The sequence below is a fragment of the Ambystoma mexicanum genome, chromosome 7q, assembly GCF_040938575.1.
Source record: "Ambystoma mexicanum isolate Mex_15411 chromosome 7q, UKY_AmexF1_1, whole genome shotgun sequence".
Classification (NCBI taxonomy): domain Eukaryota; kingdom Metazoa; phylum Chordata; class Amphibia; order Caudata; family Ambystomatidae; genus Ambystoma; species Ambystoma mexicanum.
In genome coordinates, this window is record NC_090941.1 from 170,750,262 (window position 1) to 170,775,516 (window position 25,255).

Here is a 25,255-nt window from a genome sequence, read left to right on the forward strand (position 1 = left end):
AAACTATGTAAAGTCTGTGTCAGGAAGTCCAAATGTCTGTGTCCAAAACCTATACTTGCCCTCACATCTACAATGTGTAGGGATGTCCGCATCAAATAAAGTGTTAAAAAAAAAAGTTCAGAGCTTCTTCTAAATGGAAAAGGGTTCTCCCTTCCCCAATATTCAAACTATTTAAGTTCCAACAGAGGGGTTCCCTTCCCCACGCTTTCAAGTCTTTCAAGATTTCACAAAACACCATTCCTTGGGATCTTCAATGTTTCTAAACATAAAGTTCAGTTCCTCAACTGCAGTTCACGCACATTTTCTTTCTTTATCTTTATTCAGTCACAGCAATCGCGAAGTGGATTTTCCTTAGGTGGATGTGCTCAGTTGAGGCGCATTTGTCGGACCACACGGTCCACCCATTACAGGTCACACAACCGACACATCTTGCTTGCATCTGTTTCATGAATATCTTGCCACAGTTTCAGCTTCACCATGAGGCTTATAAAACCAACATAGTCTTTCTTCCCAGTATACTCTCTTGCTAGGAAACCCAATTATTGTCAGTTATTTTGCACAATTTCTCATAAGCTTCCCAGTACACACTCCTACTTGGAAGCTTATTCACTTTGTCAGTTCTTATCCTACCAGGCGTCTTTCTCCCAGATTCCTTTGGCATATAGATTCCATTACAAGTATATTTGCTTTCGCCTACTTCTTAGCTCTTGGCAATGCTTACTTAGTCCACTCTTGATGCTCCCTCGGGTATCACCACAGGCTCGGACTGTGCTCCAGACCCCAGCCCCAGTTCAGCCCTTGGTTCCCGCACTCACATCAGTCACGGTGGCTCCACCTCCAGGGCACCCTACGCAGCACTCCCCGGCACTGCCAGTCCCTACGCCACAGCTACCCGCACCTAGCACGCCTCCGACAACTCCCGACCTACAGGACACAGCAGGCGACATGGATGAGGAGAAGGACCAGGATACCCCCTCATCAGCTAAAGCCTTCCACGAGAGGCTGGCGGGTGTTGCAGAATACCTTGGTATTCCGCAGCCTGAAGTTGAGCAACCTGAGGCGGGGATTCTGGCCGATTTGCTGACCATTCGCCCTGCCACAAGAACTGGCATCCCTTTGCAAAAGGATATATAAGCCCTGGCCAAGAAGGGATGGATGAAGCCTCACTCAACTCAACCTACCAATAAGCGCCTCAATGCCAAGTATAGGCAGGCAGAGGGGAGCTCCCTAATTCTGTCGATGCACCCTCAACCACATTCATCAGTTATAGCAGCGGCCCCCCTTTATTCCAAGCCACAGTCTTCGTCATCTGCACCCACCTCAGCACTCCTAGGGAAGGGGGAAAAGCTGTTGGAATCCTACAGCAAAACGATTTACTCTAATGCCACTCCATCTGTGCCAGGCCAATGCTGACACTATGCTGCCAGCAGTGAATCAAAAGCTGTGGGAGGAGATTGGAGACTTCCTCCCAGTGCTGCCCACGTATAGTCAGGCGCACTTCAGGGCCGGATTGGCAGAGGCCAAGATTGTGGCCCAAGATGTCATGGAATCCACAGTCGCTCACATCGATACCGCAGGTAGAGCGATTTGTTTTGCCACAGATATGTGGAGGACAGCTTAGCTCAAGGCAACCAAGTTTAACCCTGATGTGCAAGAGCGCATTCTAGACTGTCCTTTTTTGGGTGGGGGGGCTTGTTCCACTCGACCACGGACGAGGAACTTGACAAAAAGAAGAATAGCTCTCAGACAGCTAAGTCCTGACAAAGTCGGCACCCAAGGCCTATAGCCAGGGTCACAAAGGCTCTGACAGAGCTCGTACCTTTGGGGGGGGGGCTTCAGGGGTTTTCAGGAGTGGTGCACCAGACAACCCGACCGGTCTCCTAGCCAGCACAGGCCCAAGCAGCACAAATCCTCCCACAAGGGGGTTTTCCAGTCCCCCTCCCAGGCACCAGCCTCAGGGTAAGAAGTTGCGACAATGTCATCCAGATCCACAATTCTCCGGTGGGGGGCAGGCTTGCCCTTTACTTCCACTCCTGGTGGGCAAGGTACACAGACCCATGGGTCTTCTCTGTAGTTTCCATAGGCTTCCGCCTGCCAATTCCTCCACTTCCACAGATTTTGGCAGAAATCCACTCGCTCATCACGAGTCAGGCAGTGGAGGAAGTTCTAGCTTAGCAACGAGGCATGGGCTTCTGTTCCCGAATATTTGTCATTCAGAAAAAGAACCAGGCTGGCCTGGGAGTTGTTCTAGACCTTTCTTCCTTGAACCTTTCCCTACCCCTTCCAAGTTCAAGATGGTTACTCCAGCTCTTATTGCGGAGACACTGTGTGAAGGAGACTGGATTTGCTCCCTGGATCTGAAGGATGCTTACCTCCACGTCCCCATTTGGGAGCCCCATCGTTCATTCCTGAGGTCCAGGATTATGGGTTTTCATTTTCAGTACAAGGTTGTCCCCTTTGGCCTCAACTCGGCTCCAAAGGTATTTATGAGATTAATTAACTCGGTAGCGGCCCTGCTCAGAGCGAAAGGCCATCACCTGTATCCGTACCTAGACGATTGGCTTGTGCAAGCAGTCTCGCCCGAGGCAGTTCAGTGCTCAGCTTCAGCACTTATGCACATGCTATACGATCTGGGGTTCTCTATCAATCTCAAGAAGTCACAATTACTCTCCAAGCACTCCAACATTCCTTGGGCTACTTTGGGACACAAGGGCATAGAGGATCTTCCCCTCGGCAGACAAGATCACTGCAATCAGGAAGGCCTCGAGGCATTTTCTCAGCAGACCAGTGACCTCCGCATAGTGGTACCAGAACCTGCTCGGAATAATGGCTGCTTGTCTCCAGGCTGTTCCACACATAAGACTCAGAATGAAGAGGCTGCAGCTACATTTCTCAGCCTCTTGGAATCAGGAGACAGGCTCTGAGGCTGCTCTAGTCAGCATACCACAGCACCTCCACCAGGACCTGTTGTGGTGGAGTGGAGAGAACAACCCGTTAACAGGCAGGCCGTTCCGGAGATCATCATTACCACAGACTCATCCCTAGAGGGATGGGGGGTGGGAGGTGCTACACTAGACAACCACCTCGTCCAGGGAGTATGTTCAGGGCATGAATTGCTGGAACACATCAACTGGCTGGAGATGATGGACATCTGGCTTGCTCTCAAAGCGTTCCTTCCCATTATCAGCAGCAAGTAGGTCTGCATCCAGACAGACAACTCCACTTGCATGTATTACATCAACAATCAGGGAGGTACCAGGTCCCCTCCACTCTGCAGGCTGTCTTTCAACATTTGGGTGTGGGCACTGGCAAACAACATTTACTTGTCAACATTTGACCTTCCGTGGGTAATCCAACCTGGAGGTGGGTAGGCTCAACAGGCTGGGGATCAACAACTATGAGTGGCAGTTGAACGTAGTGGTCATGGGGGGGAATCTTTGACAGGTATGACCACCCTCAGGTCGACCTATTCGCCACCATGAGCAACTTGCTTCCTGGCTGGGGCAACGCAGGGGATCTCTGCGGGACGCGTTGCAGATTCCTTGGAACGACATGAATGCATACACTTTTCCTCCCACTCCACTGATTCACAGGGTCATCTGAAAGGTTAGGGAGTCGCAGAGCCTGCGACTCATCCTGATAGCACCACGGTGGCTTGCAAGACCTTGGTTCTCGGAACTTCTCAGATTGTCGGATCAGCCTCCAGTACACCTCTCGCTGGGCCCAGCCCACTTACTCTCCCAGCAGGGGGGCACAGTGGTTCACCCCGCTCTGCAGAAGTTAGCCCTTGCGGCTTTGTTCCTGAACAGGTTACCCTGAAACATCTACACCTGTCATGGGACAACCTGGCTAGAAGCGACTCCACCAGGAGTCAGTACAGGAGAAAGTGCACCAGGTTCTGTCACTGGGCTAAAACAAACAAGATTGATATACTGGCATGCTCACTGGACGATGTGTTATCTTTCTCTGCGCATGTGGCTCACTCAGTGTGCAGATAGACACCTGCCGTACGCATCTGGCGGCCATGGGGCCTACAAGAACTCCGGTGACGACATCTTCTCATCTGGTGGTTAAGATACACTTGGCTGGTCTGTCAAACATCCACATCCGGTCTGGGACCTTACCGTGGTACTTCGGTGCTCCGGCACATAAACCCTTCGAACCCATGGCGTCAACAGACATCATGCTGGTTACCATTAAGACGGATCTACTTGTTGGGCTTACCTCGGCACGCCGGATCAGCAGAATTCAGGCCCTGGTGGCCTCAGAGCCCTATAGCACATTTCACTGGGACAAGGTGGTAATTACGATGCATCCTGCCTTTCTCCCTAAGTAAGTTTCCTCCTTCACCTTAACGAGGAGATAGTACTCCCAACATTCTTTGCAGATCCAAAGGACGAGGCTCAGAAGGTATTGCACTGTCTGGATGTCAGGCGTGCTCTAAGATTTTACCTGGACAGGACGAAGAGCTTCCGTAAATCGGGTGCCTTGTTCATCACTTTTGGCTGGTCAAAACCAGGCTGTCAAGCCTCCAAGGCTTCCATAGCGAGGTGGATGAGGATGGCCATATAGGAGGCATATGAGGGGCAGCACAGTACTTCGCCAGCAAACATGCACGTCCACGCCATCGGAGCCAAGGCCACGGCTGTGGCTTTCCAAAGACACGTCCCATGGCAGACAATCAGCAAAGCAGCTACTTGGGCTTCACCATCTGCCTTTTGCAAACACTACTGCTTGGATGCCAGTGCCAGGTCGGATGCAGCATTTGGCCAGGCAGTTTTGAAGAACTTGTTTTCTTAGAGGGGCAACTCTCCTCCCCAGGGCTGCATTCAGTTGTAATCACCCATACAGAATGGAGGAAAGGGGACGGGGTGTAGGAGTAATTATAAGTTACTCATCGTAGTGACTAACGTACTCCTAATGCATAGTCCCCTTTCCTCCATACGTCCCACCTTCCTCCCCTTAACATCTCAGTGCCATTAGGCAATCCTAATATTGTCAACCCGTCAAAGGGGACTGAGGAGTGGTGCAGATGGGCGGAGTCAGGGGAGTGCATGCTCCCAGGGCAGCGCTCCTGCGCACTTCTAAATTTAAAGGGGAAGACAATTTTTTCTGGTGAAAAAGGTTCTGTTTCCCCTCTGTAGCGAGGGACGCCCCATACAGTATGGAGGAAAGGGGACAATGGACTAGGAGTAAGTTGGTCACTATGGTGAGTAACTTATAATATTTTACCTACAAACTAGCGGTACAGCTATGGGTGCGACAATGGCACCGGACTATGCCAACTCATTTATGCTCAAATTCGAATATGACCATGTAACTAACTCACCACCCCGTTTGGCATAAATACATCTGCTATTGGGGCCTTATATAGACGACATCTTCCTGGTATGGAATGGCACACGAGAAACGCATTGTTTCTAACGTATCTCAATATGATTGACAACAGGATCAAATTTATCTCTGAGACTGGAGACCCTAGTATCCATTTCTTAGATGTTCAAATCAGCCCTACAGCCATAGGAGTTGAAACCACATTATACCACAAACCAACTGACCGCAACAATTTGCTACACAGAATGAGTTTCCATCCACCCTCGACCATTAAAAGCTAATGTTATAGCCAATTACTGAGGGTCAAATGCATCATGAATACAGAGATCGAATGTGAACAAGAACTCAACAGAATGATTACTAAGTTCCAGGGAAGAGGATACTCCGAAATGGAACTCACAGAAGCCAAGGACAAAGTTGCTACAAAGGACCAGGCATCACTGTTCTCTCCTAAGACAATGAATGCCTCTGAAGGCCCGCTGGTATTTGCCGGCAAATAAAGCATCCAATCCACGAAACTCAAAAGATCTATATTGAAACATTGGCCACTTCAAGATCTCTTCACTGAGATCTTCACCAATCTTTGCCTTCCAAAGGAGCAACAATTTAAGAGATCTTCTGGTCAAGACAAACTTGGAGAGTGGAAAGAAACAGAAACCTAAGAAAACTGGCACCTATCCTTGCTTGTCATTTAACAACTGCAACAACATCATCAAAGGAGATGTTGTTGTCCATCCCACAACAGGAGAAAAAATCAGGTTGCACGATCATGCGACATGTAATACACAGAACGTTGTCTATTCGATCAAATGTCCGTCTGGGCTGATTATTGGCGGTCAAACCGGCCGCAAGGCTCGGATTTGTTGGAATGAACACAAGTCCAATATCAGGACCAATAACCAACACTCACCTGTAGCTAAACATTTCCAACATCACAAGCACCAACTAAAACAGATCAGGTTCCAAACCCTCAAGATAGCGAATGTCATCAACATAAGAACGAGTACCAGTAAGAAACTCTAACAAAGAGAGGCATTCTGGATTGACAGACTAGACACAGTTACTCCTAATGGTTTAAATGAAGAATTGGACCTACACTGCTTCTTGGAAACAGGAATTGCATATGGATATTTACCTCTACAAATCCTTATCATGCTATACACGTATCTACCTATATCTTAGTACATTATCTGATGCAATATTTTAATTTCTCTAAAGCATTATCTAAGACATAATATGCGAACACTTATTTTGTTAGGATCTGGCTCGAATTTTAGACATGTGTGATTTACCTAACCTTATGAATGTCAGCTATATTGGAGCAAGAAGAGGCTTAAGTGTAAAGCATTATTAGGCTTTCCTGTTTTCAGTGAAATCCGATAAACACCGGAAAAACACCAATGGAAGAAAAAGTGCCTCCTAGGTTTTAAACTGAAAAACACTTTTGCCCTTTGCCAGTGGTGCCTTAGTAGGAGCAGGGATGGGATGAAGTTTGGAGTTTAAGGGGTTGCTGGAAGGGGGGCTTAGCAGACAATAGGTAAAGGGCCCTACTCACCCCATGGATGCTTGTTTGCTTTCTCCCATTGCTTCCCTTCCTGTCCCCTGATCTTATTAAAAAACACTGTACATTCAGTGTTGCATCGTTTTTTGTAAAACAATTAATGTATTCATATGTGGTCTGAGCCTTTTTGAGGAATTGTAGACAAATTGCAGCCATTTTTATGGTTGCCAATTCACATCTTAAAATTGGCTAAAATTCCTCAAAATAGCCCTTGACAACTGACAAATATTTGTATTTACAAAAAATGGTTTAAGATGGATTTTTCAATGTATCGGTTTGTGGTCAGAGACCCTCTGTGTATGTGTATCTGTCTGGAGGAGAACTGAAAAGTGTCATCAGTTTGTTGGTTTTAAAAGGAAAGCTGTGTGAGGCTTCCACGTACAAAGAGTGTGTGAGGCCACGGTGTCAAGGTCACCTCCCAACCTTATGTGGCTCTCTAGAGCACCCGCAACCAGCAGCCAATCAGAAGCTGCAGGCCCCTGAATTGCAGCTTATCACATTCTTTCTTCAAGGAGAGTTTTTAAATTGGGAGCGATGTATAAATGATGGCTCATTTAAGGGATACATGTGGGTGGACAGCGTAACTTGAAGGCAGACATAAACCCTTGGGTTTTCTTGAGGTTGGCAAGCTTGCTCAAGTATTTGGCTATCAGGATTTTACCCAGGTTGTGATGTTCCCAGTGCAGGCACTTACCCACAAGAAAACAAGAACTTGTCTTGTATTGGAATTTTGTTTTACAGGGAATATTTCACTACAGATTGCTGGGTTTAAAAGGTGAGCAACTTATATGCTTTTCCAGCATTTATATTGGAACATGTCCTCTCTCAGATCATTTTTCTGGTGTTTGTAACTTTTTTTTAAAAGTCCAAAGCTCTTTTGTCTTGCACACTTCCTTCTAAGCGGAAGGTCAATTGAACTACATTTGTATATTTCACTTTAAGATATGCTCACTTACTGTACGTATATTCATGGGTGCCAGTTTTTGATTTTCACTATGGGGACAAAACATCCCACACAGAGTGAAGCGAGAGAGCCGTGCGCATCCCCAGCCAAAACAACACTTTTTACAGCACATGATGCAGCAGGAACAGGAAAAAAGCCATATGATTTACAGGAAGGTATAAACATATAAAATCTCAGCAACCATTACCCAACCTGCTGTGTTGCCTTTGAACAATTCTGCTATAGGATCCCCTGATATTCCCACACCAGGCAAACAGTTTTGGCATGCTCACCCCCTCCAATCAAGCGTCAGGGGGTACATTAATTAGACTCCCTACTCATTTTGTAGTGAGCAGCACTTGTTAAACAGTTATTATCTGCTTGGAGTTTATTTTGAAAGTCAAAATAATCCTCATCTCCACCAAAGTGAGTGTTCCCTGGCAAATCCTTTTATCACTCTATGCTTTATCTGCTAAAATTAGAAGTCTGTACAATGTGGAAAGGTAGTGTTCACAAATCAAAGTCTTCATGGGAAGAAAAGAAAGAGCAAGGATGGGTAAAGATTCCCTGGTATTGCATAATTTACCACAATAATTTTAACTTGCAGAAATGTTAACACATTCATCTTTATTGTCTGGAAAGTGCTCATAACATCTTGCTCTAAGAGATATTACCCTACTTATGCGTGCAATGAAACAATAAAAGAATATTTGTGTATTTACACTGGAAAAAACAATTATCTGCAATTTCCTGAAGTGGGCAAACGGGAAAACACTGATTAACACAGATTCTGAAACTTTTTGAAGACACTGCAAAAACACCCCCGAAAGTAAAATATAATAAACCCCTAAAACAGGAAACCCTAAGCATTATTCTCTAATGTGAATCCACTGTTTTAATGATATAATTTGCTCAATACTTAGGGCCTCATCACGAGTCTGGCGGTAAACCTTAAATGCGGCGGTAGCGCTATTACCGCAGCATTTAAGGGTCCGCCAGATCATGCCTTTGGCGGATTTCAATCCACGGCAAAATTGCATATTTTCGGTGCAATTTCCGCTGGCGGGAAATACGTGAATTTTCCCCATTGGGCCCAATGGGGAATGAGGAATTCCCGAATGGGCCCAATGGGGAATGGGCAATAACCCTTCCGCCAAACCCGTGATCCGGCGCTAATAGCGCCAGGGGGTTTGGCGGTAGAGCTATTGGCGCCGGCACTAATGGCGCCAAACTCGTGATGGGGCCCTAAAACTGTAGTCGCACTGCAGAAGTAAGACGGCATATGTAGAATACTATTTCTCCCTGATAGTTTGTTGATTGGGTTAGATGTGATGACAGGCCACCCCAGAACATGTACTAATGTATGAAAACAAGTTTCGCGAGAATGTTATACCGTAGTACATGTGAACATGTTGTCCAGGTAATTGTACAAAGGAAAGTGTTAGAATCACTAGAAGTGAAGAAAGTAATGCATTAACTGGTGATGTGATTGCTCTCGTTCAGAACTAGATGGATCTACAAATTAAGGAATTCAGAATTGAGATGCTCCCACGTACGATGAGGCACCTCAAACCCTCAATACTATATATGTTTTCTATTCTTGAGTATAGATAGGAGCTAGCCATATTATTCGATATTTGCTCTATTCTCAACTATTTTGTCTAATAGAGTCAGGAGCTTTTTTACCTTTGGAGTTCTGCACTGTCCAGCAGGTGCGTAGGCCTTACGGCTACATATTTATTCACCATGAATATGATTGACCTTCAGCTTGGCATTTTTCAATAGATATTGTGTTCGCTATAGAACCACAACTCCCATCAGGCCCCTTTTACTCAGGCACGTCCGCCGCATGATTGCGGAAACAAAAGGATGCACATCATCGCATGGGGCACGTGATGACGCAGTGTTAAACACTATGTAGGTCTTGCGTGTCTGCTGCCATGGTAAAGTTCGTGTTCCATAGCTGAGCAGACGTGCGGGTCCTTTGTATCGGCATCCTAGGTCTGAGACACACAGCATATTAGAATTCACTCAAGCATACCAACAAAGGTATGCATACTTTTAAGTTTCAGTTATACTTATTTCAATCAGGCACGGTACATTTAGTCTATGGAAAAGAGCCCTTCTAGTGACTGAAGCCACTTTTGATTTATTTGTAGGACTGGCCTCTCGCGGTCCTCCTACTAGACAGCGCGACGAGTGACCATACAGTTATCTCTCTTGATTGAGGTAAGCACCTCAGCAGTGGAAATGAGCGGGTATTCACAAGTTTAAACGGGGACTTACATCATGACACCCTAGAATTCGAGATATTTGATAAAGCACAATTTTGTTTGCAGGCTCATGGTCCACTATGTGCTGCACAAGCGGAACACTATTTGCTCTGCTCTACATTTCCTCCTATTGTTTTCCCACTCATTAGGTAAGAGTGCCAGTTGATATACTTCATACCATATTCAGACAGATACAATAACAGTGTTTATACTATTCTTCATGCCGTTTAACCGTGCAGGGTGTTGCGCATTATGTTACATAGCATTGGGAGTGACACCATGAGAGAACATTATCTAGAGCATCTCTATCCACCTAGATTGTAAAGACGAATATCGAAAATTCGTCAACACTTCTCTATTTGCCAGCAAACCGGTATAATGATTAGCTTTAATCATGGAGTTTCCAAATATTCCAACTATCTGATATTTAACTTATGAGTTGGACATATGTTAATGAGGTTACAAACTTAGAAGATTATATTATATTGTATATTTGTAGAACCCGCCCTGAAGAAGGACGTTGTTGTCCAAAATGCATCGGCATGGGCTTATGCACGCGAAACAATGAAAATTAAAGAGAAGATTATTACTTGAAGAAATATAAGAATTCTGTGTATTTTTGTTTTCGTGAACTTAATGTTTATGCATTAAAGAAATGTATTAACATGCAGTTGTTTTTACTACACCTGTTGGCGTCTCCCGGTGTAGTGATTGTTTCACTAGATATTCTCCCTCTTGTGTATTTCTCTTGGTGTAGTGTATGTCAAGTTTGCTGGTTGATGGCACTACATTTATTATTTAATATGTATTGAATTAATAGAAATGTGGTTCCCAAGTGGTGCCTACCCCTCCCCTTTGCACTAAGACGCTGGAGGAGATATCTATCGGATGAGGAACCAGCAGGAGAAAAATCCATAGAAAGAACATTACCAGTAAGTCATTTCTCCTTCTATGTATTCTTGTTGCACAGATTCCCCATTGCCTTCCCTAGCTACTCCTTTATGGAAGCTGCTAATGACCTTGTTAGTGTACTGCTTAATTTGCTGCATATCGGAGGAGAGGGGACGAGTTGGAGCTCCAAGCAGCTTCATTGTAAAAAAATGTATAAAGAAATTGTAAGCCCCTATCACGTCCTAGTTGAGGCCATGTTGTGGTTAATTGGCTTTCATTCCTCACAAATAAAAATGATGAAATATGAGAAAAGTTATTTTCAGTTATCTTCTGTTCAATGCACAGGATTTTTCTCTGTAGGGGGAAAAGATGGGTTATTGAGGTAAGGGAGATATAGCACACTCAATTCTGACGATCAACGTCAGGACTGGAGTTGAGCAGTGGCGTGATCGAGGCACGAAGACGAGAGATGTTGAGCCACTCTAAGCCACCTGTCAAAATTCTCAGAGCAGCTGAAGCTGATGGGATGATCTCTCAAAATGAGGAATCTGTGGGAGAAGAATCCATAGAAAGAACATTACCAGTAAGTAATTTCGCCATCTTTCTTGTACCATAAAGAACACTGTTGCTTTGTTTACTGTGATGTGCCAAGAGCAACGTCTGAAGTGTGATCCTAAATGATTGCTGCTTGAAGTAATAATTACAACTTTTTTTCTTTGCAGAGTGTGCTTGCATCAGTTTCAGTACATGGGAAAGCGATACATAGCCAGGTACTGTGTAAAATCTAAATTAAGTGATCCCTTTTCAATAATCAATGGAAAGGGGTAGAGCTAGTAGTTCTCGCTCAATGACGCATGTATTTATTTTTTTACATCTCAGGGTTGCTGTTTTTTATAAGCGGATTTGTTTCTTGTGATTAATGTAGATCAACGCTATCTTTCTGTGGTCTGGAGCATTGAAAATGTTCTCCTTAGCAAAACTTGCAACTAACCTGAGCGCCTCCATGCCATGTACATTTTATGATTTTCCAAATGGCTAAAGAATAAAACTGGGACTAACATATGTACACATTTGTTCGTTTGAGTAATCCAGCTGCTAGTCTGTGTATGTTATGTTCTCCAGCATTGGATCTTTCATGGATTCACATGCTTAGAATATTCCCCGTCGACAGACTGGGAATATTCTAAGCATGTGAATCCATGAAAGATACCAATGCTGGAGAAATGGAGTGACAGGTAAGAAACTATTCCCTTCTCCAGCATGGGGTTTGGCACGGATTCACATGCTCATGAATATTCCCCGTCGCCAGGCTGGGAATCCTCTGTAAAAGAAAAAACAGTTTCACTTTCATTTATAAACTGGCTTTCTCCTAAAAATCAATCACTGAGCTCTGGGTCATACTGCCCCCAGTCAATGACTGCCCTCTCGCTATGCCCCTCCTCTGGCAGCCATCTTCAGATTTTTACTGCACGTTCAAGTGTTGGGAGTTCTCGCGTTTTGCTCTTCAAGTTTTCTTGGTAGGAAAACTGTGTTTTTGTTCAATTGAGCCCGTATGCTCCATCGCTATCCATCCGATCAACGGGGATCCATTTTTCGGTTTCGTTCTTCGCCCCTCAAGAGCTTAAATCGTCGAGTGTTTTTCTTCTTGGAAGTTTCCAGAAGTGCATCAGGCCTACACGGCGCCGGATCATGCCGGAGGAGAAGGACAGGGCTTCCCTCTTCAAGCTCTGCACCAGATGCGGCTTGCGGAATGTTTTCATGGACGACAAGCATTCCCAGTGCCCGTATTGTCTACACCCGACGCAGAAGGAGGAAGATTGTGAGATTTGCCAGGGCTTCTCCAAGCACACGATGAAGGACCGGCAAGTCTGACTGGCGAAATGGCTCAAGACCAAGGCATCTACCCCGGGTGGACCGCAGGGGCAGGCCTCATCTGGATCTGGGCAACCTGAGCAGGCTTCTAAGTCCTTGAGGGCGCTCCATCCGTGGGGGCCCAAGACCAGGCCAAACACTGCAAGTCCGCTTCTGTCGGCTTTGCCGCGCAAGCGGATCCCGCGACAGGGTGTGTTCATCGTCTCCATCTGCCTTGATATCCAGTTGGAGCTCCCTCCCATACGGGCGCTTCGGCCAGACCAGCGGGGAAGACTCCGCAGAAGAGGATGCCTGATCTCAGCCCAAGACCGACCCCTCAGGACCCGAAGAAAGGGGAGGGAGGGGAAGAGCTACAGGGCACAGACATTTCATCTTCCGATGAGGAAGATATTGTTTCCGTCGCACCATCCCGGAGGAGATGGGTGACTACGACGGGCAGGAGGCAACGACAAAGGCGCTGGGCCCAGCGGTCCTGTGCCCCAGGGATCTGTCGCAGGATATTCTCTCAACCCTCCACACACTGGTGTCGGAGAATCAGAAGAGTATGCCGACGGCACCGCCAGCAATGCCACCAGGGAGGACCGCGTTGACATTGGGGCCACCGACCTCTGCCGAAGAAAAGGAGGAGGCACCTTATGCCTCTGCTCAAACCGTCACAGCCTTGCCCCCCCCCCCCCCCAGGGAGACGGGGACGGACACGGCTATGACGGACACCGACGACGATGGTGGCCTCGGGCTTCTCCGCTGGAATAACTGGTATCCTTCCATTCCATGATTGCCCGTGCGTCAGAACTTTTTCAGCTCACCCCAGAAGAGAAGAAAAAGGAGGGATTCCTGTACCAACGCCGTGAGGCAAAGAGGAAGACCATTCTGTCTATACCACTCCTCAACGACATCTGGGATGAGGGGCTATTGCTCCTGAAGAACCCCTACTTGGCACCGGCTTAGTGAGACCGGCTAGAGAAGAAGTATCGGGTGCTGGAGTCTGCACCCAAGGTTCTGCTGTCGCAACCATCGCCAGGCTCTGTGTTCTTGACTGAGGCAAGGAAGAAGTCGTCCAACCAGTGGTCAACATCTGTTCACCTGGACAGCGAGGGGAAGAAATTAGACGCTGTAGGACGGAAGGTCAATTACTCGGCGGCGACTACTGTCAAGGTGGCCAACGCCTTAGCGATCCTGGCCAGGTACGACCGGGAGCTATGGTACAAGATGGCTCCGATCCTGGATTTCTTCCCACAGGACAAGCGGGTAGAGAGAAAGGAGATCGTTCAGGAAGGCTAGTTGGCGTTGGATCACGCTCTCACTGTGGCCCTGGACATTGCAGACAGAGTTCTGCCAGATGGGGAACAGGGTTTGCCTCAGTCGTCGTGGCTGGGTGAAGGCCACCATCTTCAGACAAGAGGTCCAGACGAGGGTCCTGGACATGCTGTTCAACTGAGACATTCTTTTCGCCAAAGCAGTCAATGAATCTCTTCAGGCCATCAAAGCTGCACACTGACGGCCCGTACCCTCGGCACACTGCAGCAGCAGCACCGTCTGTCCTTTCGTTCCCTCAGGAGGAAAGTCGGGAAGGTCTTCAAAGAGTTTCAGCGGTGGATTGTCCTCTTACCACCAAACCTCCCGTTCCATGACCCAGGAAGCCTACAGGAGTCGTTCCAAGGCCTTCGGAGGTGGCTGCCGTCATCGTCAAGGCTCCGAGGGTGGCGCGTTGGCCTCCAAGCAGAACTGAAAGGGCGGAGATGTCGGGCCCCCTCTGCTTCACCCCGGTGGGAGGTCGGCTGCTGAACTTCGTCAAAGTGTGGGAAAACATCTCCACTGATCGATCGGTGCTGGACGCTCTCACCCACAGACACACCTTGAAGTTTCAACTAAAGTGTCAGCGAATACCACCGGTGGCCCGATATGAACAGCATATCCCACAGCTGCTGCTGGAAGTTCGGGCCATGTTGGGAAAAGGGACGATAGAGCTGGTTCGGAACCGACTCCAGGGCTCAGGAGTTTACTCAAGATACTTTCTGGTAAGAAAGAAGACTGGGGGCTGGAGTCCCACCCTCGACCTACGACGACTCAACAAATTCATCAAGTCCCAGAAATTCTGGATGGTCACGTTGCAGCATGTGCTCGGCCAACTGGAGGATGGAGACTTTCTGCCGTCGTTGGACCTTGGGGGCTGCATATTTCTACATCCGCTTTCACGTAAAACATTGCAAGTTCCTGTGCTTCGTCATACAAGGGAGGCACTACCAGTTAAAGGCTCTCCCCTTCGGACTGAAGTTGGGGCCCAAAGTATTTACGAAGTATCTGGGTCCGGTCGCGGCCCATCTACGGCTACAGGGGAGTCATGTGTACCCTTACTTAGACGACTGGCTCATCTGGGCCAAGTCGAAGGACATTGCCATCGATCACACGGAGAGGATCGTCCGGCTGCTGACGGATCTGGGGTTCTCGGTGGACTATGCAAAATCCTGCTTAACTCCATCGCAGAACGCGCTGTTCCTGGGATCCAGGCTCAACAAGGTGTCAGTCGGAGGAGAGGATAGCGGCCATTTTGGGCAAGGTGCAACGGCTGTTAGCACTGAAGATCGCCACAATGAGGACCATCAAGTCGCTCCTCGGCATGCTGTCGTCATGCATCTACCTGGTCTGGCTCTGCAGGCTGCGGATGAAACCGCTCCAATAGTTCCTGGACGCCCGTTGGATCCAAGTGTCCAGAAATTTCAAAGACAAAATCGCTCTCGACGAGGAATTACGTTGAGCGATAAGGTGGTGGGGCGTCTGCTCCAACATCGCCGGTGGCACGGACTTCCAGAGCCCTCCATACAAGGAGACGGCCATGACGGACGCTTCCCTTGAGGGGTGGGAAGCACACACAGGATGTCTCCATGCCAGAGGCCTGTGGCTGCCGGAGGAAAAGGCGCTACATATCAATTTACTGGAACTACAGGTGGTGTTTTGGGCCCTCAAGTCATTTCTGCCGTCCCTCAAGGGCAAAGTGGTGAGGGTCTTCACGGACAACATCACCACAATGTTTTACATCCAAAAGCAGGGAGGCAACAGATGGTGCTTGTTAGGGAGAATTCTCTGTTTAGGCTGAATTTCCTAACCTAGTGAGTCCCCCAGCAGCTTTGCTGGATTTTTGGGGTTTATTTTTTTCTCCTGCCAAGAGTGAGGCTCTTTTACCCTCACTCTTGGACATGACTTGAGAGTGTTCCTGTGACTTGCTATGTGCTTATGGGCTATGGGGTATTTTTTCCCCATAGGCTATCATTGGGTTTTGAATGTGTGTTACACAGCACCCTCCGTGCAGTAACACAGGGGTGTCATAGTGACCCCCAAACATAGACTCCACACCCTGGGGCTGACTACTGTCTCCCTGGGTCTGTAAAGTCACCATTGACTTTACTAGTCTTAACTTAGGAACTTAAACAGTACAAACCATTTTACTGTGGAAGTACTGGTGGGGGCAATTAGATTGCCCCTGGGTCTGTTGTCGAGGGGGTACTGTCCCGTCCCCCCTCGCCGAGTTCTGGCTGGTGGCAGTGGATACCACGGAAATATTCCACCGGAATATTTCCCAATGGGATTTCCCATTGTTTTGAATGCACCACTTTTTGGTGCAATGTTAAAGATACCGCCGGTTTATTTATTTAATATAAATTCACCGGTTGGGATTTTTTGCCAGAACTCGCCGCCAAAATGGCGTCTAGGTTCACTTCAGTAACCCTGAACCCGAGTCGAGCCTTTGTTCCACTTTTGGCGGGCTTCTGCACAGAAGCCCTCCAAAGTGGTGCCATTCTGTCTGGGCACCACACGGGGTGTGGGAGGGGGTTTAGGCAGCCTGGACTGAGTTGCCTTGCCAACTCAAGTCGCACTCTGGTGTGATTGGCCCATGTTGGCATGTTTGAGTGACAGCTAGGCGGTATGAATGGGGGTTTGCTGCATAAAAGCAGGGTTTTTGGGACTGGTTCTTCAGAAGTCGCCACAGGACCTAAGAAGCCGAAGAGGGAGAAGCCGAACCGACCTGCCAAGACGACACCACCGGTGGAGCCCTGCAGAACCGTCTCACCACTTTTTCCGACGACAGAGGAGATCTCCCGCCGGAGAGTCTCCTTCCCTTAACTGGTGGGGGCAACCAGTTGCTGCCTTCTTTTCGCCATCCCGAAGCATCTCGTGGCCGCCTTGCCTGTGCCAAGCACCCCGGCAACCGGGATACCACTTTTTACCTCAACCGCGACAGAGGGGTAAAATCCTTTGTGACCGGAAAACTCCACGGCTGGCCTCATCCCTGGTAGTGCAACGACCTGCAGCTTTCCTCCACGTCGAGATCTCCTCTTCCTCTGGACGACGCCGCGACTTGCACCCACTACCAGGAACAACTACCACCGCTGGAGGATCCTTTCCACTTTTAAAGGTACTGTGTTCCGCCCGGCTTCCCTTGCCACCGATTGTACGAGGTAGATTTAGCCCTCGGCTCTCGAACCTGGGTAAGCCTGGGACACCCTAACTAAACTTTTCTAATCTCAGAAAAACGTTTTCTACTCACCTGTAAAGACTTGTGACATTGTGTGATCTTGGGCATATTTTCGCCTGGCTCCCTCTAAAGCGGGCCCCGAACCAACTCTCTGTGTCCCATAATTGATTGTCTTTCTAACCTTATGTGAAAAGTGTTTTACTTTGATGTTTGCATTACTCCTACCTTTTTCCCTCCCTTTTCAGTAACTTGTTGGAGTGCCATCTAACGTTAAGCGCTCGCCTCTGTTTGGAAATAAGTGGTGTTAACTTAGACTTGTCCAACAAATGACTAGGGATGTACATATAATCAATAGTGACTGTGTTTTGACTTACTTACCTTTTTCTGTGCTAGTGTAATTTATGAGTGTGCCTAAAAAATAAATAAGTATATACTTTTACACCTAGCTCTGGTCAGTGTTTGCTTATACTACTGTGCCTCTGTACCTATCCTGTATCCTCTATATACTGTCTAACTCTTCTTGAGGGAAGTCTGACTGCTCAGCCACAGCTACCACAGTGAATCTGTGTGGTGCAGACTGCTACCAAGTGGGTTTACTGCCAACACCTGTAGACTTAAATCTTTTGCAGTGGTCCCAGAGGGAACTGCACAGGTTTCTGCCTAACAGTGCTCTCCAGAGAGGAGCAGGATTTGTGGCACTGGGCCGTCGTCCAAAGGATGTTGCTCATTCCTTTCCACTTAGCGGGAATCGAAAACACTGTCTCCGACTCCCTCAGCAGGGAGCTGCACTCTTGCCACGAGTGGGAGCTTCGGCAGGATCAATTGGATAACCTCTTCCTCAGGTAGGCCAGTGTCATGGCCACAGCTCCTGGCCCTGGTACTCGGGGTCTCTGGGCCCTGTCACAGTGTTCCTGCCCAATCATGTCCTTCAAGACTCTCCTGAAGTCAGTCCTGGCGCCTTTGGCGCCAGGCTCATATTGCAGATGGAGCTTCCAATGGGAAAAGGACCACATGGCTGCCCCCACATGGTTCAGTTCGGAACTGAACCATGCGGTCTAGCATCTAGGGCGTGGTCAGCCCTGAAGGCACCTGGGATACCTTTGGACTATTTAAGCCACTCCTGAGCTGCAGCACACGCTTTGTGTTTCTCTGCACTCGCAGCGTGACGTTCACCGTGATCTGTCCTCAGCATTCCAGGCCTGCACCTGCAAAGGAGAAGAACAACATCATTATTCATCCTTACCTGCTTGGCAATCCAGCTCCTCGATCGCCCCAGTATTCCCTGTGAGACTCGTCCTCGCTTGAAAGCAGCATCCTAGAGGAGGAAAGAAAAGAATAACATTAATAAGCGTTCGCCTTCTTCTTTCAACCATCATTTGGAAGCGCGCTTACCTAGAAAAACTCTCTGCTGGTACCTGACAGCGATGTGGACATCTTCCACCCAATGTTCTGCATCTTTCCGCCCGTTCTTCATCTAGGAACATTACGGTGGCCTGCAAGAGAAGATTAATACAGGTTTGCCAAACAACAAAAACGCACATAACGCTGCACTCTGGTCATTCACTTACCACCTCGAGCACAGCCCTCTTCATCAGCTCGACGTCTTCATCATCCCTTCTGCACCTACGAGAGAGGAGGACGACATTAACCAGGGCAATTACAATTACGAACGTATCATTTAAGAACTATAGACTTAGCTCAAGAACGGAGTCGCAGCAGATCTGGACTCTCGGAGCCACGCCAGTGAAGTACCTTGGCAGCAAGGCACCCATTTCACGACGCACACCTGCACAGAACTGCAGGACAGAGAGCGCATCTTATCGAAACACAAGGTGAGGAAAATTCTACGGGGGTCACTGGGTTCACACGGGAGTTGGGCCAGAGAGAAAGATTGTGGGCTAAACCAGAACCCAGTCGGGTGGCGTCCCTGTGGATACCAGGTGAGCGTTACAGGCAGTCTCCATATCGATTTGTTTGTGACGGTGACAAACACAAGTGCCGGTGGTTCGCCAGCAGGTTCCCACAGCCGGGGAGCATGGGGGACGCTTGTCAGCGTCCCCTCCAGTCATGCTACCAGTGGTCGCAGATCTTCTCGCCAAGGAAGGAGGCAAAATGCTGCACCACGACCCAGGATTGCTGAGCCTGAGGGCCTGACTCCTGCAGCATTAGAGTTCAGTGGTTACAAGCTGCCAAGGCCAGGGCTGTGTCAACTCTGAAGTGCTACAGACACAAATGGAAGCATTTCGCGACTTGGTGCGGGTTGCAGAAGATTAACCCGCTGAGGGTCACGGCACCCCAGTTCCTGCCATACTTGTTATCATTGCCTAAATCGGGGCTGGCTCACGCCTTTATCAAGTTGCATATGGTGGCTATTTCCAGCTACACCAGGTCTCCGGTACTGGCCCTTTCGAGGGGATTGGGTCCTCCGACGTATTCCATATCTATGACATGTAATCACCACAGCGTTGCTGCTTCGGAAACTTTTTTCGGCGCCTGCGTCGATGACATCGATGCGCCGTCGTTGAGGACCTCCTCCGACGTCCGACATCATCCGATGTGATAAGTAGGACGCACGACGCCCGTAGCCTCAGTTCTGTTTTTTCTGCGAACGTGTTGCTTCGTGAATCTCGGTTAACGCCTCGACTCTTTGGAGTTCTGTTCTTCTCGGTTCTTCGAACCTGTTCGTTTTTGTGAAAATCCTTTGTGTGAAGATGTCTTCTACTTCGTCTTCGACCCCGCGTCCGGGCTTCAAGAAGTGCAGGGAGTGTGGGTCCAAGATGTCGGTGACGGACTCGCACGACGCCTGCCTCTGGTGCCTCGGGGAGGCCCACGACACGGATGACTGTATCGACTGCCAGTCGCTCACGTCCAAAGCCTTACGTGAACGTAAGAAGAAGTTGTCGGTAGGTCGGGTGTCCAAGCCCCGGAAGTCGAAGTCTGCGGGGCTTTCGACGGATGATTCGAGAGGAGACTCTCTGCGTCATCGTCAGAAGTCTCGTGGGTCTCCTTCTAGGAGTCGGTCTCGCCACTCCTCAGCCTCTTCGAGGCATTCTCGGAAGCGCCGACACCGGTCGTCTTCCAGGTCCTCTTCGGAGGACTCTGCCCGGCACGTCGCTTACCCCACCAGCCGTGCAACGCCAGAGGAATGGGCTTCCTTCGGGAAGAAAATGCTGGCGATTCTCAAGTCGCCGGGTACTAAGCCATCCGCGCCCCGAGTGGGGTCGGTCGTGAGAGGTCGAGAGACACCGCTCGCAAGAGTGGTCAGCACGAGTCACGGGAGAGGTCCCGTTCGGACAGGGGGACTCGTTCTCAATGTACCCGTTCCAGGTCCCGGTCCTCGACGCGTTCGAGACCGTGTGCACCTGTGATGTCTTCAAGGAAGACATCGACGTCTGAGGCGTCGAGGGCGTCGGCTTTCTCGAGGCTCCGGCTCCGAGGAAGTCGTCGAAGCCGTCGACGCTCAGGTCATCGAAGGACACGCTCGGAGCTCCGGCTTCGAGGACTGTGTCGACGCCGCCGATGCTTGCGGCGCTGCATCTGACGTCGACGCCGATTTCCTCGACGTCGACGCCGATCCTCTCGGTGCCGATGCCTGTTCTCTCGATGCCAGCGCCGATTCGCTCGACGCCCACGACGCCTTTCGTGTCGGAGGTACCCCGTGGCACGGGGGAACCCCCCTAGGAAAGCTCTGGTTAAGAGCAAGCACTCTCGGCTGCCTTTTTTTCGCCACCTGGAATATATTTCAGAGGCGGATGAGGATTCTGATGGCCTGGTTCCTAGTCAGGTTCCGGATGAAATTGTCTCGGGCCATAATCAGTTTGCCGATTTGAGGCAGTCACTGCATGATGCCAGTGGACTGGACACCTCTCCGGAGGTGGAGTTTTGTAGGCCTGAGCCTGGCTCTCATGCCGATTCCACGTACCGACGCCTTATGGCTAGGGTTTCTGAGTACTTGGGATGGTCTGCTCCCCCAGGGGAGTTTGTGCAGGATGATCTCACGGACATCCTTGATGTTGGTCCCGCAACTGACCCGGTACTACCGTTCCATATGGCTTTACAGAGAAGGGTGGCGGCGGCTTGGACTGCTCCGGAGAGTCTCCCGGCGGTGGGCAGGTCCTCGTCGTGAAAATACCATCCAGCCAGTAGCGACCCCTGCTACTTGACCAGGCACTCCACTCCGGAGAGTTTGGTGGTGCAGGCGGCCACGGCCCCGGCAAAGCAGGCGTCGTACCCTACCATCCCTCCTGATGGGGACGACAAACGTTTTGATGGCTGGGTGAAGAAAGTGTTTTCTTCTGGTGGTATGGTGCTTCAGGCGGCCAACTCCATTTGTGCCTTGTCTCGTTTCACACACACTCTGTGGAACTGTGTTGCGTTAGAGGCTGAACATATTCCCGAAGGGGACGAACGGGATGGTTTCCTTGCTATGGTCCAGGATGGTAAGGATGCCATGTGTGAGTCCGTTCAGTCGGGTTTGGACTTGGCTGAATGCGTCAGCAGGTCCATGGCGGCGAGCACCGTGATACGCAGGTTTGCGTGGTTGCGGAAGTCGGGGTTTGCTCCTGATGTGCAGTCGCGGCTCCTCAACATGCCCTTTGACGGTGAACACCTTTTTGGCAGCAAGGCTGACGAGAGCCTTGAGAGGTTGCAGACCTCAAAAGCTGCAGCGAAGTCGGTGGGCGCTGCAGTTCGCCAACCTCCGCCTTTTCGTCCTAGGGGACAGCAATGGAGGGGTGGTTCCTTTCGCTATTACTCGTCCTTCAGTAAAGCGAGAGGAGCTGGCAGTCAAAGAGGCCAACGCAGGGGTACCAGAGGTGGACGACAGGGTTCCCGTGGTGCCAAGGCCGCTCTGGCAGTTGCCTCTTTGCCCTCAGGTAACGCCGCAGCCGCTACCACTCAGTCATGAGGCCATGCCCCATGGTTCGCCGGTTGGGGGAAGGCTGGCGCAGCATCTTGTAGAGTGGCGTGCCATTACTTCAGATGTGTGGGTTCTGGAGATCATAACCCACGGCTACTGTCTTCCCTTTCGGCACAGGCCTCGCGACAATCCACCGGGGAACCTCTCTTTGCAGAGTCCGGATCCACTCCTTGCGCAGGAAATACAAGCCCTGCTGGAGAAAGGCGCCATAGAACTGGTGCCTGTAGCGGAGAGGAACAAGGGATGGTATTCCCCTTATTTTTTGATTTCGAAAGAAAGACGGGGGATTGAGACCCATCATGGACTTGCGCGGTTTGAACAAACTCCTAAGGAAGGACAAGTTCAAGATGGTTACTCTCTCTCAAGTCCTCCAGGCCCTTCATCTTCAGGACTGGTTGGTGTCTCTCGACCTCAAGGATGCTTACTTCCATGTGCCGATCCATCCCAAGCACAAGAAGTACCTGAGGTTCGCGGTTGGCGACTCGCACTTTCAGTTTCGTGTCCTGCCATTCGGATTCACCTCCGCCCCGAGGGCTTTCACCAAGCTCATGGTGGTGGTGGCAGCGCATCTCAGGCAAGGGGGGATTCACGTCTACCCCTACCTGGACGATTGGTTGATCAGGGGGAGCTCTCCCGAGCAGGTCCTGGATCATCTGTCCGTCACCTGCCACTCCCTTCATAGGCTGGGTTTCTCCCTCAATTTAAAGAAGTCCCATTTGACGCCAGCACAGCGGCTCCAGTACATCGGAGCAGTGCTCGACACTTCCCTGGGGCAGTGTTTTCCTCCCCAGGTGAGGGCTCTTCACATTCAGCAGATGGTGCACAAGTTTCAGCATGCCCAGACGCTCCCAGCGTTCGAGTTCTTGAGGTTGCTCGGCCTCATGGCATCCTGCATTCTTCTGGTGCCAGAGGCTCGCCTGCAGATGAGATCTTTGCAGTGGGCACTCAAGATGCAATGGTCGCAGTCCTCTGGCAGGATGTCGGACCAGGTTCAGGTGCTGCCCTCGGTCGCCCGGGACCTTCTCTGGTGGGCCGTCGAAGGCAACTTGATGAATTGGGCTCCATTTTGGCTTCCCTGGCCGGAGGTGACGATCGTGACGGATGCATCCCTCACGGGATGGGGAGCTCATGCCAACGGGCTGACAGTCAGCGGTCGTTGGTCTCCGTCGGAGTCCAGACTCCATATCAATCTGTTGGAGCTGAGGGCTGTCAGGCTAGCCCTGAAGGCTTTTCTGCCGACTGCGAGGAAAGAGTGTCCTGATCCTGACGGACAACACAGTGGCCATGCACTACCTCAACAAAAAGCGGGGGGCAGGGTCACTTCCTCTGTGCAGGGAGGCGATGCAGCTCGAGTTCTGGGCCAGCCAACAGGAAGTTTCGATCTCGGCAGTTCATCTGGCCGGAGACGAAAACGTGACGGCGGACGCTCTGAGCAGGCAGAGCACGATCTCTCACGAGTGGGAGTTGGCTCAGGAGATTCTCCTGGAGATCTTCGCCCTTTGGGGGACCCCTCAAGTGGATCTCTTCGCCTCCAGTGTCAACCGGAAGTGCGAAAGGTTTTGCTCGCGGGAATTTCCTCCAAAAGGAGCCTTAGGAGACGCATTCGTGGTGGAGTGGTCATTCCCGCTGCTGTACGCGTTTCCTCCAGTCCCCGTCATCCCGCAAGTGCTGCGGAGGTTACGGAAGTTCGGTTCCCGGATGATCTTCATTGCTCCGGCGTGGGCTCGGAGGACGTGGTACCCGGACCTTCTCGACTTGTCCATCTACCCTCCACGTCGTCTTCCCTACCGAGACGATCTGCTCTCACGGGAGGGGGGTCAGGTTCTCCATCCAGAGGTCAGACCCCTCAACCTTCACGCTTGGCTTCTGAAAGGTTGAGGTATAAGGATTGGGACCTCCCTGAAGACGTGATGGAGGTGTTGCTTTCGGCCCAAAGGCCAGCAACAAAGTCTCTGTACCGTTGCCGTAAGTTCTGCGTCTGGTGCAGAGTTCAGAATGTGGATCCTTTTGCATGTGACATCCCCATGGTTCTGTCCTTTTTACTTTCTTTGGCCCACAAGGGCTTGCAAGTGGGTACCTTTTAAAGGTTACCTGGCGGCGCTGTCCATCTTTAAGCGCTTGTCTGAAGAGTGTTCTTACTTTAAAATCCCTTTAATTTCACAGTTTCTGAAAGGGCTCACTAATGTGTTCCCTCCGTCACCTTTCCTGGTGCCCGGTTGGGATTTAAACCTTGTTCTTAAGTTTCTTATGGGTGCTCCGTTTGAGCCTTTACATTCTTGCCCTTTGAGGCTGTTAACTCTGAAAACTGTGTTTTTAGTTGCGGTTACTTCCGCTCGCAGAGTGAGTGAGTTACAGGCACTTTCAGTTAAGCCAACCTTCACTGTATTTCACAAGGACAGGGTTGTCCTTAGAGTTCGTCCTTCTTTTCTCCCGAAGGTAGTGACGGAATTTAATTTGGCCCAGAAGGTTGTTCTTCCGGCATTCTATCCTCCTCCACATCCTGGTAAGGAAGAGGAGAGGCTCCATAGGCTTGATCCTAGGAGAGCTTTAAGCTTTTATGTTTCACGCATGTCCCGGGTCAGAGTGGACGATCAACTCTTTCTAGGTTACGCTGGAAAGCGTTTGGGGCAAGCTGTGACGAAACAGACTTTGTCTCGCTGGATTATTTTGGCCATCTCAGAGTGTTACCGCTTGGCGGGTAAGGACCCACCGGCTGGCTTGCGGGCCCATTCTACCAGGGGTATGGCTGCTTCTACTGCCCTGCAGAGGGGTGTTCCTATTTGCAACATCTGTGATGCAGCCACCTGGGCTTCAGTACATACATTTGTACGTCACTATTCCCTCGATTCCATCCGAGGACAGGATCTGGCCTTTGGCAAGGCGGTCCTTTGCTCTGCTATTTGATTGGCAATTCTAAATTTTGATTCTAAATTCTTTCCCTCCTCCTTGCTCTGGTACTGCTTTGGGAGTCTGTCATAGATATGGAATACGT

General features: G+C 49.7%; 1 protein-coding gene across 9 annotated transcripts in view; it reads left to right on the top strand.

Annotated features, from left to right (window-relative positions):
- DOCK9 (dedicator of cytokinesis 9) overlaps nt 1-25,255 on the top strand; it is a 2,709,375-nt gene that overhangs the window by 1,975,267 nt on the left and 708,853 nt on the right. For all 9 annotated transcript variants that reach the window (XM_069639825.1, XM_069639823.1, XM_069639827.1 and 6 more), the window contains one exon: nt 11,725-11,772. In XM_069639825.1, the coding sequence (XP_069495926.1) occupies nt 11,725-11,772 (48 nt within the window). The remainder of the gene's footprint in view (nt 1-11,724; nt 11,773-25,255) is intronic.